Raw genomic sequence first — 14912 nt, 5'->3', positions numbered from 1 at the left:
ACACTTTACTAATACCCTCCTCCATTCACATCCCATCTCCCCGGATTATAAACAACTCAAATGTACTTCTAATGTATATACTTGTTCTTATGCTATGTGAACTCTGCTGGCTGTACATATCCTACTAAATAAGACCTACACTGTTTCAATGCAATTGTTGATGACTGAAGTACTGATATCAACCAAAGCTCCTCATTGATTGTAAATAATGTAACCCAGGGGTGCCCATTACGTGGATCGCGAGCTACCAGTCGACCGCGGGGGGTGTGTCAGTCGATCTCCAGCCAGCCTTTTAAAAAAAATAGACCTAAAAATGAGTGATCATCAATCTTCACCAAGATGTCACTTAAATGACATTCACGGTACCGGAGGGTCTTGTGAGATGACGCTGGCTGCTGCAAGATCATTATTATGAAAATATGACCGAGAGGAAGGCCAGAAACACTTTTTATTTCAACAGACTCTCGCGCCGTACCTTCCGTCAAAACTCTAAAGGCCGACGGCACATTTCCTATCTTCACAATAAAAGCCCTGCTTCATGCTGCCTGCGCTAACTAAATACAGAGTCTCGGAAAACTGGCGTGCACAAGCGATCCCTCAGAAAGCTGGCGTGCACATCACTTGTGCACGCCAGCTTTCTGAGACTCTTATTTAGTTAGACTAGATTAGATTAGATTAGATTAGATAGTACTTTATTTATTCCGTCAGGAGAGTTCCTTCAGGAAAATTACAATTTTCAGCACAATCCCATTCAAGATCAGACAAAAATTACAGGGGGACAGAACAGGATCGCTGACGGGTCTGCCGGCTTCCAGCGCCCCTTACAAAAAAGATGACATACAGGTAAACAAGGGGGGGGGATGGGAGAAAAAAATTGAAGATTAAAATAAAATAAAAAAAATAAAAAATCGCAGGCAGCATGAAGCAGGGCTTTTATTGTGAAGATAGGAAATGTGCAGTCGGCCTTTAGAGTTTTGACGGAAGGGACGGCGCGAAAGTCTGTTGAAATAAAAAGTGTTTCTCGCCTTCCTCTCTGTCATTTTTTCATAATAATGAACTGGCAGCAGCCAGCGTCATCTCACAAGACCCTCGGGTGCCGTGAATGTCAATCAAGCAAGCTACGGAATTTGCCGCCAATGTTTTTCTTGTAAAGTGTATGGAAGCTGGATGAATTAGATGCCAAAAACCAACCACTTTCATGTGGTATTGTACAGAAAGGACAACTTTTTTTCTCCTCCATTTGAAAATGTGGGCGTTATCATCATTACTGTCTGATTCCAATCAATGCAAGTCATCAGAATCAGGTAATACACCAACTTATATTCTTGTCTTTGTGAAAGAAAGACATCTATATGTGTTACACATGCTTGTATTATCATTAAACACATTTAACTTGTTTACAAAAATGTCTCTTTCATAAATAAATAAATATAAATGATATATATAAATGAGGTAGATCCCCTCGAGTTGGTCAATTGAAAAGTAGCTCGCCTGCAGAAAAAGTGTGGGCACCCCTGCTGTAAATAATTCAATGTGTTAACTTGTGTGATGACTGTATTATGTTGATAGTATATATTTGTACCATGAATTGATTAACGTGGACCCCGACTTAAACAAGTTGAAAAACTTATTGGGGTGTTACCATTTAGTGGTCAATTGTACGGAATATGTACTGTACTGTGCAATCTACTAATAAAAGTATCAATCAATCAATCAATCAACGAAGCGGTCAATAAAACCCTTGACTCCTCCCCCTATTCAACTGGTTGCATGGTGTGGTGTAAAAAAACAAAAACGATATTTAATTAGTCAGACTAATTACACCAGTTGAGTCCTAGAATGGGTTTTAATGTAATTAGTCAGATTAATTACATTACTTGAGTCCTAAAATCGAATGAAAATCCTGACGAGGTTACGTGAAAGATTTCCCGGTTTGAACCCCTGCGGGCCGTGAAGGTGTGGACTGTGGACCCCCGCCTTAATCCAGCTCCCAAGAACCGTAGCGTTGGTTTCAAACCGTGAGAGTGGTCGCGGGTTCGAGTCCTTACCTGCACTGTTCATCGTGGTCAAGTTCGCTGCGAACAGAGTCCGTTATTTCGTGGATTACAGGATTTGCACCGCGCCCCTAAGAATGCGCCGTGTTCCAAACACACCCCGCTTCCGGTCAATACTTTTCAAAATAAATCCATTCCGTCGCGCCGGTTCAAATGTGGCTTCTCTTCTTCAATACGACTCGTGAAATATATGTCCACGTTGCGCCGATTCGAACCGCCACGGCGTTTTAATTCGCACCTCACACTTTTAGATAAACCGGAGTAGATTTGAGATCTTTATTTTGAAGAGAGCGTCGTGCGTTTCCGGTGTGTACGCGTTGCTTCTCCACGGTAACTTGACGCAGGTCAGCATTTACAGGAATGCCGCCGACGCCCATCTGAAATTGATTAAGTCAATCTGAGGTTGGAAATGAGGAGACGCGGAAATGCCTCACATGTTTTTTATTTCCAGATGAATAAATAAACACTTGTTTTTATTTATTTATTTAGTTATTTGTATCGTCGTGCAGTCAACATGTCTGCAGGGGTGTCCAAACTTTTTCCACTGAATGGAAAAATGAAACCAGAATAAAATGTATGGATTTTTTAATTTTTTTTATTTGACCTTTAAGGGTCCCGGGGACCATAAAGGGTCTCAGTCATTAAAATGTTAAAAAATAAGTCAAATTATTATTTTTTTTATTTAACGCTTATAATAAATATCTATATCAACTTCAAGTTGATATAAAGTAATACAAAACAGGTTTTATGGCTTTTCTGTCAAAAACTACTTCTTTATATACATATATATATATATATATATATATATATACATATATATATATATGTACATGTATGTACTGTATATGTGTGCGTGACTCTCAGAAGAGTAAACAAAGTTCGCAGGTTTTCATTGTTCACTTTTTTATTTTTGTATCACAACAAAGTTTACCAAGCACGTTTGGTGAGTCACCTTGTCAGCCATTGTTGCCGAAGGCAGGAAGTCATGTGACCCTTAGACCACCTTGACCTGCAGAACAAAGTCATCATGTGACCCTTAGACCACCTTGACCTGCAGAACAAAGTCATCATGTGACCTTTAGACCACCTTGACCTGCAGGACAAAGTCATCATGTGACCTTTAGACCACCTTGACCTGCAAGACAAAGTTGTCATGTGACCTTTAGACCACCTTGACCTGCAGAACAAAGTCCCCAAATCACATTTTTTGGAAATCAGAGGTGTTTTTTCCCAGCTGAATGTTTACACTGCAAGTAACATGTGATTTTATCAGAGTCCAGTGTAAACACTCATGTGCCCCGATGTGGCCCTGATGGGACTCCAATGTAGCCCCAAAGTGGCTTTTAATGTGGCCCCAATATGACTACGTGGAAAGGGGCGTGTCCTACATGTGCAGCAGCCAGTCGTGAAGCAGCAATCAGGTGAGCAGATGCCTCAGGTGGGGAGAGTTATTTAATCACCTGTTTGCTTTATTAGCAGCGTTGGAATCCATGAGCGAGTGAGGAGTGAGAGCCAGACGGAGGACATCATGATTAACATGATTAACAAATGTCATTAAAAGCTGAAAAGAGACATTTGTGACAAGTAAGAGGTGTGCAACAAATAAAAGTGTGTAAACCCTGAACCAGGCGTGGTGTTTCCGGGGAGGGAACGGAGGGTCCAGGACGAGGATCTCCACAGACTACGAGGTGGCCTTAATGTGGACCCGATGTGGCATCAATATGGATCTAATGTGGTTTCAGCATGGCCCTAATAAGGGCTCCAATTTGGCCTCCATGTGGTCACATTGTGTTCCCAATATGGCCTCAATGTTGCCCCAATGTTGTCCAAATGTGGCTCCCATGTGGCCTCCATGTGGCTCCAATGTGGCCCCAATAAGGGCTTCAATGTTGTCCAAATGTGGCCACAATGTGGCTCCCACGTGGCCTCCATGTGGCTCCAACGTGGCCCCAATAAGGGCTTCAATGTTGTCAAAATGTGGCCACAATGTGGCTCCCATCTGGCCTCCATGTGGCTCCAATGTGGCCCCAATAAGGGCTTCAATGTTGTCCAAATGTGGCCGCAATGTGGCTCCCATCTGGCCTCCATGTGGCTCCAATGTGGCCCCAATAAGGGCTTCAATGTTGTCCAAATGTGGCCGCAATGTGGCTCCAATCTGGCCTCCATGTGGCTCCAATGTGGCCCCAATAAGGGCTTCAATGTTGTCCAAATGTGGCCGCAATGTGGCTCCAATCTGGCCTCCATGTGGCTCCAATGTGGCCCCAATAAGGGCTTCAATGTTGTCCAAATGTGGCCGCAATGTGGCTCCCATCTGGCCTCCATGTGGCTCCAATGTGGCCCCAATAAGGGCTTCAATGTTGTCCAAATGTGGCCGCAATGTGGCTCCAATCTGGCCTCCATGTGGCTCCAATGTGGCCCCAATAAGGGCTTCAATGTTGTCTAAATGTGGCCGCAATGTGGCTCCCATGTGGCCTCCATGTGGCTCCAATGTGGCCCCAATAAGGGCTTCAATGTTGTCCAAATGTGGCCGCAATGTGGCTCCCATGTGGCCTCCATGTGGCTCCAATGTGGCCCCAATAAGGGCTTCAATGTTGTCCAAATGTGGCCGCAATGTGGCTCCAATCTGGCCTCCATGTGGCTCCAATGTGGCCACAATAAGGGCTTCAATGTTGTCCAAATGTGGCCGCAATGTGGCTCCCATCTGGCCTCCATGTGGCTTCAATGTGGCCCCAATAAGGGCTCCAATGTGGCCTCCGTGTGGCCTCCATGTGGTCCCAAAGTGGCACCAATATGGCGTCAATGTGGCTCCAATTTTGTACAAATGTGGCCCAATATGGCGTCAATGTGGCCCCAATAAGGGCTTCAATGTTGTCCAAATGTGGCCGCAATGTGGCTCCCATGTGGCCTCCATGTGGCTCCAATGTGGCCCCAATAAGGGCTTCAATGTTGTCCAAATGTGGCCGCAATGTGGCTCCAATCTGGCCTCCATGTGGCTCCAATGTGGCCACAATAAGGGCTTCAATGTTGTCCAAATGTGGCCGCAATGTGGCTCCCATCTGGCCTCCATGTGGCTTCAATGTGGCCCCAATAAGGGCTCCAATGTGGCCTCCATGTGGTCCCAAAGTGGCACCAATATGGCGTCAATGTGGCTCCAATTTTGTACAAATGTGGCCCAATATGGCGTCAATGTGGCCCCAATTTTGTACAAATGTGGCCCCAATATGGCGTGAACGTGGCCCCAATTCTGTACAAATGTGGCCCCAATATGGCGTCAATGTGGCCCTAATGTTGTACAAACGTGGCCCCAGTTTGGCCTCAATGTGGCCCTAATGTGGCTTCAATGTGGCCTAAATATGGCCCCAGTTGGCCTTAATGTTGCCCCTCCTTTTGCTCCTAATATGGTGTCAATGTGGCCTTAATGTGGTCCAAACGTGGCCTCAAAGTAGCCTCCATGTGGCTCCAATGTGGCCTCTATTATGACGCCAATGTGGCCCAAATAAGGTCTCCAATGTGGCCTCAATGTGGCCTCTGTGTGGTCCCATTGTGGTCCCAAAGTGGCCCCAAAATGGCGTCAATGTGGCCCCAATTTTGTACAAATGTGGCCCCAATATAGCGTCAATGTGGCCCTAATGTTATACAATTGTGGCCCCAGTTTGGCCCTAATGTTATACAATTGTGGCCCCAGTTTGGCCTAAATATGGCCCCAGGTGGCCTCAATGTGGCCCCTCCATGTGTTCCCAATATGGCGTCAATGTGGCCTTAATGTGGTCCAAACGTGGCCTCAATGTAGCCTCAATGTGGCCTCTATAAGGACCCCAATGTGGCTTCAAAGTCGCCCCAATAAGGGCTCCAATGAGGGTTCGATGTGGCCTCCATGTGGTCCCAATATGGTGTCAACGTGGCCCCAGTGTGGTCCATATGTGGCCTCCATGTGGTCCCAATATGGCGTCAATGTGGCCCCAGTGTGGTCCATATGTGGCCCCAATTTGGCCTCAATCTGGCCCCGATGTGGCCCAAAGAAGGGCTCCAATGTGGCCTCCGTGTGGTCCCATTGTGGTCCCAATGTGGCCCCAATATGGCGTTAACGTGGCCCCAATGTTGTACAAATGTGGCCCCAATGTGGCCACAACGTGGCTCCAAAGTAGCCTCCAAGTGGCTCCAATGTGGCCTCTATAAGGGCCCCAATGTGGCTTCAACGTGGCCCCAATAAGGGCTCCAATGTGGGTTCGACGTGGCCTCCATGTGGTCCCAATATGGCGTTAACGTGGCCCCAATGTTGTACAAATGTGGCCCCAATTTGGCCTCAATGTGGCTCCAATGTGGCCTCTATAAGGGCCCCAATGTGGCTTCAAAGTGGCCCTAATAAGGGCTCCAATGTGGGTTCGACGTGGCCCCCATGTAGTTCCAATATGGCGTCAATGTGGCCCCAGTGTGATCCAGATGTGGCCCAAATGTGGCCCCAAATTGGCCTCAATCTCTCCCCGATTTTGCCCCAATAAGGGCCCCAATAAGGCCTCCATGTTGTCCCATTGTGGTCCCAATGTGGCCCCAATATGGCGTTAACGAGGCCCCAAAGTTGTACAAATGTGGCCCCAAAGTGGCATTAATGTGGCCCTGACATCACTTGCATGTGCACGCAGATAAAGTGAAAAGAAAGGAAGTTGACCAAGGAAGAGGAAGTTGCTACTACTTCAAAATAAAAGAAGTGAATGTCTGCACATCTTTAATGCTGTAAGTCAACCACAGATGACAAAAAAGTCACATTCAGGTCATGTTGGGTTTACACTCAAGTCAGATTTGAAAAGATCAGATTCAGGACTACTTCCTGACGTGGTTCTGAATCTGATGCCCTAGGATCAGATTTGAGGACTTTGGAGCATTTAGACCAGCAACAAAAACTCGGTCATGTGGTGTGCCGTGTAAACCGGGAGTAGTCAACCACGCCCCGTTAGGCTCCGCCTCCATCGGCGTGGACCGAGGTCCTGGAGGACTTTGACAATTAGCACCAATGCACAATTTTTCACAATAAAGCCAAAGAAAAAGAGTTGTTGAGGTCAACTTCAAAATAAAACCTACATTTGCACTGCTTTATTTTGAAGAGGTGAATCTCGGACGCGGCCGTCTTTGAGCGTCCTCATGGAAGGTCACTCGCCCCGAAGGTTCCCATGGCGATGGAGGCCTTGCAGTCGTTGCCATGACAACCTGGCTGCCGGACTTTGGTTCTCCTGAGAAGGCCGTGGTCAGGGTCCGGCTGGGTCCTGCAGGATCAGAGCGGCGTCACGAAGGAAGACGGGAACAGGCCTCTCCGGCGCGGGTCCTCCTCGGTGTAGCCGTGCTGCACACACGCACACACAATCAGCCGCGCCATGGCGGATCTACATCGGCACCGGTCCGAAGTCGGATACGCACCCACCAGTCCGGGTCCTCCTGGCCCACCACCACCAGGACTTGGCCCTCGCCGAAGCTCAGCTCGTCGTGGTGGTCTGCCTGGCAGTCGTAGAGAGCCCGGACCCGGGGAGCGGACTCCGCCCGCCGAGGCTGAGGAAGACCGGGGACCAGGTCCGTCACGGAATACTTCTCTGTCAAAGTGGGACTTACCAAGGACCTGCGGGGGAGGGGCTGGGGGGCGGAGCCTCTGCTGGCGCTCTCAAAACTCTGCGAGCGCTGACTGCTTGGAGACCTGTCATTGGAGGTCCTCCTGGGGCCGTGTGCAAAAGGGGAGGGGCTTGTGTCGCTCTCCGCCCGCCGGAAAGCTGAGAGTGCGAGAAAACTCAAGTCAGTGAAATGTTACAAATAGTCTTAGACTTAGATAGGTCACATCTAGTCTTAGACTTAGATTGGTCACATCTAGTCTTGGACTTAGATTGGTCACATCTAGTCTTAGACTTAGATTGGTCACATCTAGTCTTAGACTTAGATTGGTCACATCTAGTCTTAGACTTAGATTGGTCACATCTAGTCTTAGACTTAGATTGGTCACATCCAGTCTTAGACTTAGATTGGTCACATCTGGTCTTAGACTTAGATTGGTCACATCCAGTCTTAGACTTAGATTGGTCACATCTAGTCTTAGACTTAGATTGGTCACATCTAGTCTTAGACTTAGATTGGTCACATCTAGTCTTAGACTTAGATTGGTCACATTTAGTCTTAGACTTAGATTGGTCACATCTAGTCTTAGACTTAGATTGGTCACATCTGGTCTTAGACTTAGATTGGTCACATTTAGTCTTAGACTTAGATTGGTCACAACTAGTCTTAGACTTAGATTGGTCACATCTAGTCTTAGACTTAGATTGGTCACATCTAGTCTTAGACTTAGATTGGTCACATCTAGTCTTAGACTTAGATTGGTCACAACTAGTCTTAGACTTAAATTGGTCACATCTGGTCTTAGACTTAGATTGGTCACATTTAGTCTTAGACTTAGATTGGTCACATTTAGTCTTAGACTTAGATTGGTCACATCTAGTCTTAGACTTAGATTGGTCACATCTAGTCTTAGACTTAGATTGGTCACATTTGGTCTTAGACTTAGATTGGTCACATCTGGTCTTAGACTTAGATTGGTCACAACTAGTCTTAGACTTAGATAGGTCACATCTAGTCTTAGACTTAGATTGGTCACAACTAGTCTTGGACTTAGATAGGTCACATCTAGTCTTAGACTTAAATTGGTCACATCTAGTCTTAGACTTAGATTGGTCACATCTAGTCTTAGACTTAGATTGGTCACATCTAGTCTTAGACTTAGATTGGTCACATCTAGTCTTGGACTTAGATTGGTCACATCTGGTCTTAGACTTAGATTGGTCACATCTAGTCTTGGACTTAGATTGGTCACATCTAGTCTTAGACTTAGATTGGTCACCTCTAGTCTTGGACTTAGATTGGTCACATCTAGTCTTGGACTTAGATTGGTCAGATCTGGTCTTAGACTTAGATTGGTCACATCTAGTCTTAGACTTAGATTGGTCACATCCAGTCTTAGACTTAGACTGGTCACATCTAGTCTTAGACTTAGATTGGTCACATCTAGTCTTGGACTTAGATTGGTCACATCTAGTCTTAGACTTAGATTGGTCACATCTAGTCTTAGACTTAGATTGGTCACATCTAGTCTTAGACTTAGATTGGTCACATCTAGTCTTAGACTTAGATCGGTCACATCCAGTCTTAAGACTTAAATTGGTCACATCTAGTCTTGGACTTAGATTGGTCAGATCTGGTCTTAGACTTAGATTGGTCACAATCTAGTCTTAGACTTAGATTGGTCACATCTAGTCTTAGACTTAGATTGGTCACATCTAATCTTGGACTTAGGTCGGTCACATCTAGTCTTAGACTTAGATTGGTCACTTCTAGTCTTAGACTTAGATTGGTCACTTCTAGTCTTAGACTTAGATTGGTCACATCTAGTCTTAGACTTAGATTGGTCACATCTAGTCTTAGACTTAGATTGGTCACATCTAGTCTTGGACTTAGATTGGTCACATCTAGTCTTAGACTTAGGTCGGTCACATCTAGTCTTAGACTTAGATTGGTCACATCTAGTCTTAGACTTAGATTGGTCACATCTAGTCTTAGACTTAGGTCGGTCACATCTAGTCTTAGACTTAGATTGGTCACTTCTAGTCTTAGACTTAGATTGGTCACATCTAGTCTTAGACTTAGATTGGTCACATCTAGTCTTGGACTTAGATCGGTCACATCCAGTCTTAAGACTTAAATTGGTCACATCTAGTCTTGGACTTAGATTGGTCACAACTAGTCTTAGACTTAGATTGGTCACATCTAGTCTTGGACTTAGATTGGTCACATCTAGTTTTAGACTTAGATTGGTCACATCTAGTCTTAGACTTAGATTGGTCACATCTAGTCTTGGACTTAGATTGTTCACATCTAGTCTTAGACTTAGATTGGTCACATCTTGTCTTAGACTTAGATTTGTTCACATCTAGTCTTAGACTTAGATTAGTCACATCTAGTCTTAGACTTAGATTGGTCACATCTAGTCTTGGACTTAGATCGGTCACATCCAGTCTTAAGACTTAAATTGGTCACATCTAGTCTTGGACTTAGATTGGTCACAACTAGTCTTAGACTTAAATTGGTCACATCTAGTCTTAGACTTAGATTGGTCACATCTAGTTTTAGACTTAGATCGGTCACATCTAGTCTTAGACTTAGATTGGTCACATCTAGTCTTAGACTTAGATTGGTCACATCTAGTCTTAGACTTAGATTGGTCACATCTAGTCTTAGACTTAGATTGGTCACATCTAGTCTTAGACTTAGATTGGTCACATCTAGTCTTAGACTTAGATTGGTCACATCCGGTCTTAGACTTAGATTGGTCACATCTGGTCTTAGACTTAGATTGGTCACATTTAGTCTTAAGACTTAGATTGGTCACATCTAGTCTTAGACTTAGATTGGTCACATCTGGTCTTAGACTTAGATTGGTCACATTTAGTCTTAGACTTAGATTGGTCACAACTAGTCTTAGACTTAGATTGGTCACATCTAGTCTTAGACTTAGATTGGTCACATCTAGTCTTAGACTTAGATTGGTCACATCTAGTCTTAGACTTAGATTGGTCACAACTGGTCTTAGACTTAAATTGGTCACATCTGGTCTTAGACTTAGATTGGTCACATCTGGTCTTAGACTTAGATTGGTCACATTTAGTCTTAGACTTAGATTGGTCACATTTAGTCTTAGACTTAGATTGGTCACATCTAGTCTTAGACTTAGATTGGTCACATCTGGTCTTAGACTTAGATTGGTCACATTTGGTCTTAGACTTAGATTGGTCACATCTGGTCTTAGACTTAGATTGGTCACAACTAGTCTTAGACTTAGATAGGTCACATCTAGTCTTAGACTTAGATTGGTCACAACAAGTCTTAGACTTAGATAGGTCACATCTAGTCTTAGACTTAAGTTGGTCACATCTAGTCTTAGACTTAGATTGGTCACATCTAGTCTTAGACTTAGATTGGTCACATCTAGTCTTAGACTTAGATTGGTCACATCTAGTCTTGGACTTAGATTGGTCACATCTGGTCTTAGACTTAGATTGGTCACATCTAGTCTTGGACTTAGATTGGTCACATCTAGTCTTAGACTTAGATTGGTCACCTCTAGTCTTGGACTTAGATTGGTCACATCTAGTCTTGGACTTAGATTGGTCAGATCTGGTCTTAGACTTAGATTGGTCACATCTAGTCTTAGACTTAGATTGGTCACATCCAGTCTTAGACTTAGACTGGTCACATCTAGTCTTAGACTTAGATTGGTCACATCTAGTCTTGGACTTAGATTGGTCACATCTAGTCTTAGACTTAGATCGGTCACATCTAGTCTTAGACTTAGATTGGTCACATCTAGTCTTAGACTTAGATTGGTCACATCTAGTCTTAGACTTAGATCGGTCACATCCAGTCTTAAGACTTAAATTGGTCACATCTAGTCTTGGACTTAGATTGGTCAGATCTGGTCTTAGACTTAGATTGGTCACAATCTAAGTCTTAGACTTAGATTGGTCACATCTAGTCTTAGACTTAGATTGGTCACATCTAATCTTGGACTTAGGTCGGTCACATCTAGTCTTAGACTTAGATTGGTCACTTCTAGTCTTAGACTTAGATTGGTCACATCTAGTCTTAGACTTAGATTGGTCACATCTAGTCTTAGACTTAGATTGGTCACATCTAGTCTTAGACTTAGATTGGTCACATCTAGTCTTAGACTTAGATTGGTCACATCTAGTCTTAGACTTAGATTGGTCACATCTAGTCTTAGACTTAGATTGGTCACATCTAGTCTTAGACTTAGATTGGTCACATCCAGTCTTAGACTTAGATCGGTCACATCTAGTCTTAGACTTAGATCGGTCACATCTAGTCTTAGACTTAGATCGGTCACATCTAGTCTTAGACTTAGATCGGTCACATCTAGTCTTAGACTTAGATTGGTCACATCTACTCTTAGACTTAGATTGGTCACATTTAGTCTTAGACTTAGATTGGTCACATCTGGTCTTAGACTTATATTGGTCACATCTAGTCTTGGACTTAGATTGGTCACATCTAGTCTTAGACTTAGATCAGTCACATCTAGTCTTAGACTTAGGTATTATGACGTTTTTATTGATTAGCTTACCTTGTTTGGACCTCCCAGGACAGCAAGGGTCTGTGTCTGCCCACTCTGCCAGCGAGCCCAGTAGAGAAGATGCACTGCAGACACGCAGACAAATCAGTTTCAAGTTCTATAGCAGCTGTCTATAAAGTATTATTGGAGCAAAATAACCTGCAAGTGTGTATCTCAATCTGTGTGTGTGTAAACCAATTTGTGTGCGAGCGATATTGTTTTTATAAATATCAACACGTACAAGCTTTATTCCAAAATTCAATAATGACAATGTGATTTTTTTGTAGTAATGGATGAAAACGACCTGGGAGACGAGTCACGATAGAGGGAAAGATGACTGCAGCAATGTACAGAGACATCCTGGATGAAAACCATCCCATCCAACCTGATGGCGCTTGATAGGTGCCTCAAAGAAGAAAGAGAGAAACTGCCCAAAGATAGGTGTGCCAAGTTTGAAGCATCGCACTCAAAAAGACCAAAGGTGCATCAACTAAGTATTGAGCAAAGGCTTTGAATACTTATCTGCATGCATTTTTTTTTCCGTTTTAATACATTCGCAAAATAAAAATAAGAGTTACATTGTCATTATGGGTTATTTTGTGTAGAATTTTGAGGACAAAAATGAATGTGTTCCATTTTTCTAATAAGACTGCAGCATTAGAAAATGTGGAACAAGTGTATACTGTGTATAGAAGAAAAAAATGTGTAAATTTTGAAACATTTACCGTAAAAGACGCATGTTCATGTTAAAAAGATTTCATTTTATTTTGAAATTTTGCCATAAGACTTTTCTAACGAGCTGAGTCACAGTACCAATAAAACACCAAAGTACTATATATTTTTTTTATAATGCACAGTCTGCCTCGCAGTACACTATTTATCCACTGGAGGTCAGCACAGTACCAAAAAAACACATACCCCAAGGTACTACATACTATTATACTGCAGAGTCTGTCCTGCAGTACATTATTTGTCCACTGGAGGTCACCAATAAAAACACATACCTAAGGCACTACATACTATTATACTGCAGTCTGCCCTGCAGTACACCATTTGTCCACTGGAGGTCACACAGCACCAATAAAACACATACTCCAAGGTACTACATACTATTATACTGCTCAGTCTGCCCTGCAGTACACAATTTGTCCACTGGAGGTCACCAATAAAACACATACCTAAAGGCCTACTGAAAGCCACTACTACCGACCACGCGGTCTGATAGTTTATATATCAATGATGAAATATTAACATTGCAACACATGCCAATACGGTCGGTTTAGTTTACTAAATTACAGTTTTAAATTTCCCGCGGAGTTTCTTGTTGAAAACGTCGCGGAATTATGACGTGTATGATGGCACGTGACGTCTCGGGTTGGAGGGGACATATTAGCTCAGCACCACACACGGCTAAAAGTCGTCTCTTTTCATTGCATAATTACACAGTAATTTGGACATCTGTGTTGCTGAATCTTTTGCAGTTTGTTCAATTAATAATGGAGACGTCAAAGAAGAATGCTGTTGGTGGAAAGCGGTGGATTGCAGCTGCCTTTAGCTACTGAAACACAGCCGGTGTTTCATTGTTTGTTGTGAAGCTTTAACACAGAGCGGTCAAGCGAACTTGTTTCTCTACGTCAACCAGCATGTTTTTGGATGGGAAAATTGTGATATATATCTTACTGGAGACATCAGTGGATTAGCTGTCAAAAAAGGCAGCTCCTCGGCTTCTCTCTGAGACACTGGCATGTTCACCGCAGCCATCCGACTTTGAGGTATGTCTTTACAATCTCACTAAAACACTATTAAAACAATAAGCAGATAAGGGATCTTCCAGAATTATCCTAGTAAATGTGTCTAATTACATCTGAAACGCTCACACTGCCGCCGCCCGGAGCTGTCGCTTTTTATTTATTTATTTTTTCTAGTCCTTCACTATCAATATTCTCATTCATGAATCATTCATCCTCGCTCAAATTAATGGGGAAATTGTCGCTTTCTTGGTCCGAATTGCTCTTACTGCTGGTGGCCATGATTATAAACAATGTTCAGATGTGAGGAGCCCTACAACCCGTGACATCACGCGCACATCGTCTGCTACTTCCGGTACAGGCAAGGCTTTTTTATTAGCGACCAAAAGTTGCAAACTTTCTCGTGGATGTTCTCTACTAAATCCTGTCAGCAAAAATATGGCAATATCGCGAAATGATCAAGTATGAAACATAGAATGGACCTGCTATCCCCGTTTAAATAAGAAAATCTCATTTCAGTAGGCCTTTAAACTGCACAGTCGGCCCTGCAGTATACTATTTGTCCACTGGAGGTCAGCACAGTACCAATAAAACATACCCCAAATTGTACTATATACTTTTTAAACTGCATAGTCTGCCTTGCAGTACATTACTTGTCCACTGGAGGTCACCAATAAAACACATACCCCATTGTACTGCATGCTATTATACTGCACAGTCTGCCTTGCAGTACATTATTTGTCCACTGGAGGCCAGCAATAAAACACATACCCCATTGTAGTGCATACTATTATACTACACAGTCTGCCTTGCAGTACATTATTTGTCCACTGGAGGTCAGCACAGCACCAACTTATTTCCATTCTGACCACACCTTTAAGAGCGAGTGATGGTGGATTATACTCACACGCAGGGACCTGGACCGCCGTAGACCCTGGCACAGGCTGCCATCCC

At 43.6% G+C, this 14912-nt stretch overlaps 2 protein-coding genes across 3 annotated transcripts in view; both read right to left on the bottom strand.

Annotated features, from left to right (window-relative positions):
- LOC133535534 (protein SSUH2 homolog) overlaps positions 1–2201 on the bottom strand; it is a 34245-nt gene extending 32044 nt beyond the window's left edge. Inside the window, exon 1 of the mRNA XM_061875445.1 lies at positions 2049–2201. Coding sequence (XP_061731429.1) covers positions 2049–2061 — 13 coding nt within the window. The 5' untranslated portion in view covers positions 2062–2201. The remainder of the gene's footprint in view (positions 1–2048) is intronic.
- A 4559-nt stretch (positions 2202–6760) lies between these two features.
- The window catches only part of unm_sa1614 (un-named sa1614), a 45468-nt gene continuing 37316 nt past the window's right edge, over positions 6761–14912 (bottom strand). Inside the window, exons 24-29 of one of the 2 annotated variants that reach the window (XR_009802242.1) lie at positions 14866–14912; positions 12223–12296; positions 7653–7807; positions 7464–7592; positions 7131–7389; positions 6761–7036 (exon numbers count right to left, since the gene is read on the bottom strand). The exon at positions 14866–14912 is cut by the window's right edge and continues 5 nt beyond it. Coding sequence is in view for 1 of the 2 variants with exons in the window: in XM_061875444.1 (XP_061731428.1) it covers positions 7321–7389; positions 7464–7592; positions 7653–7807; positions 12223–12296; positions 14866–14912 (474 nt within the window). In the remaining variant the exon portion in view is untranslated. Of the gene's footprint in view, positions 7390–7463; positions 7593–7652; positions 7808–12222; positions 12297–14865 lie in introns of both variants that reach the window. The other variant, XM_061875444.1, reaches the window with a different exon arrangement.

Source organism: Nerophis ophidion, linkage group LG16, assembly GCF_033978795.1.
Source record: "Nerophis ophidion isolate RoL-2023_Sa linkage group LG16, RoL_Noph_v1.0, whole genome shotgun sequence".
In the NCBI taxonomy this organism is placed as follows: domain Eukaryota; kingdom Metazoa; phylum Chordata; class Actinopteri; order Syngnathiformes; family Syngnathidae; genus Nerophis; species Nerophis ophidion.
The sequence above is the reverse complement of the archived record's forward strand: the minus strand, read 5'-3'. Positions and strand labels throughout refer to the sequence as shown.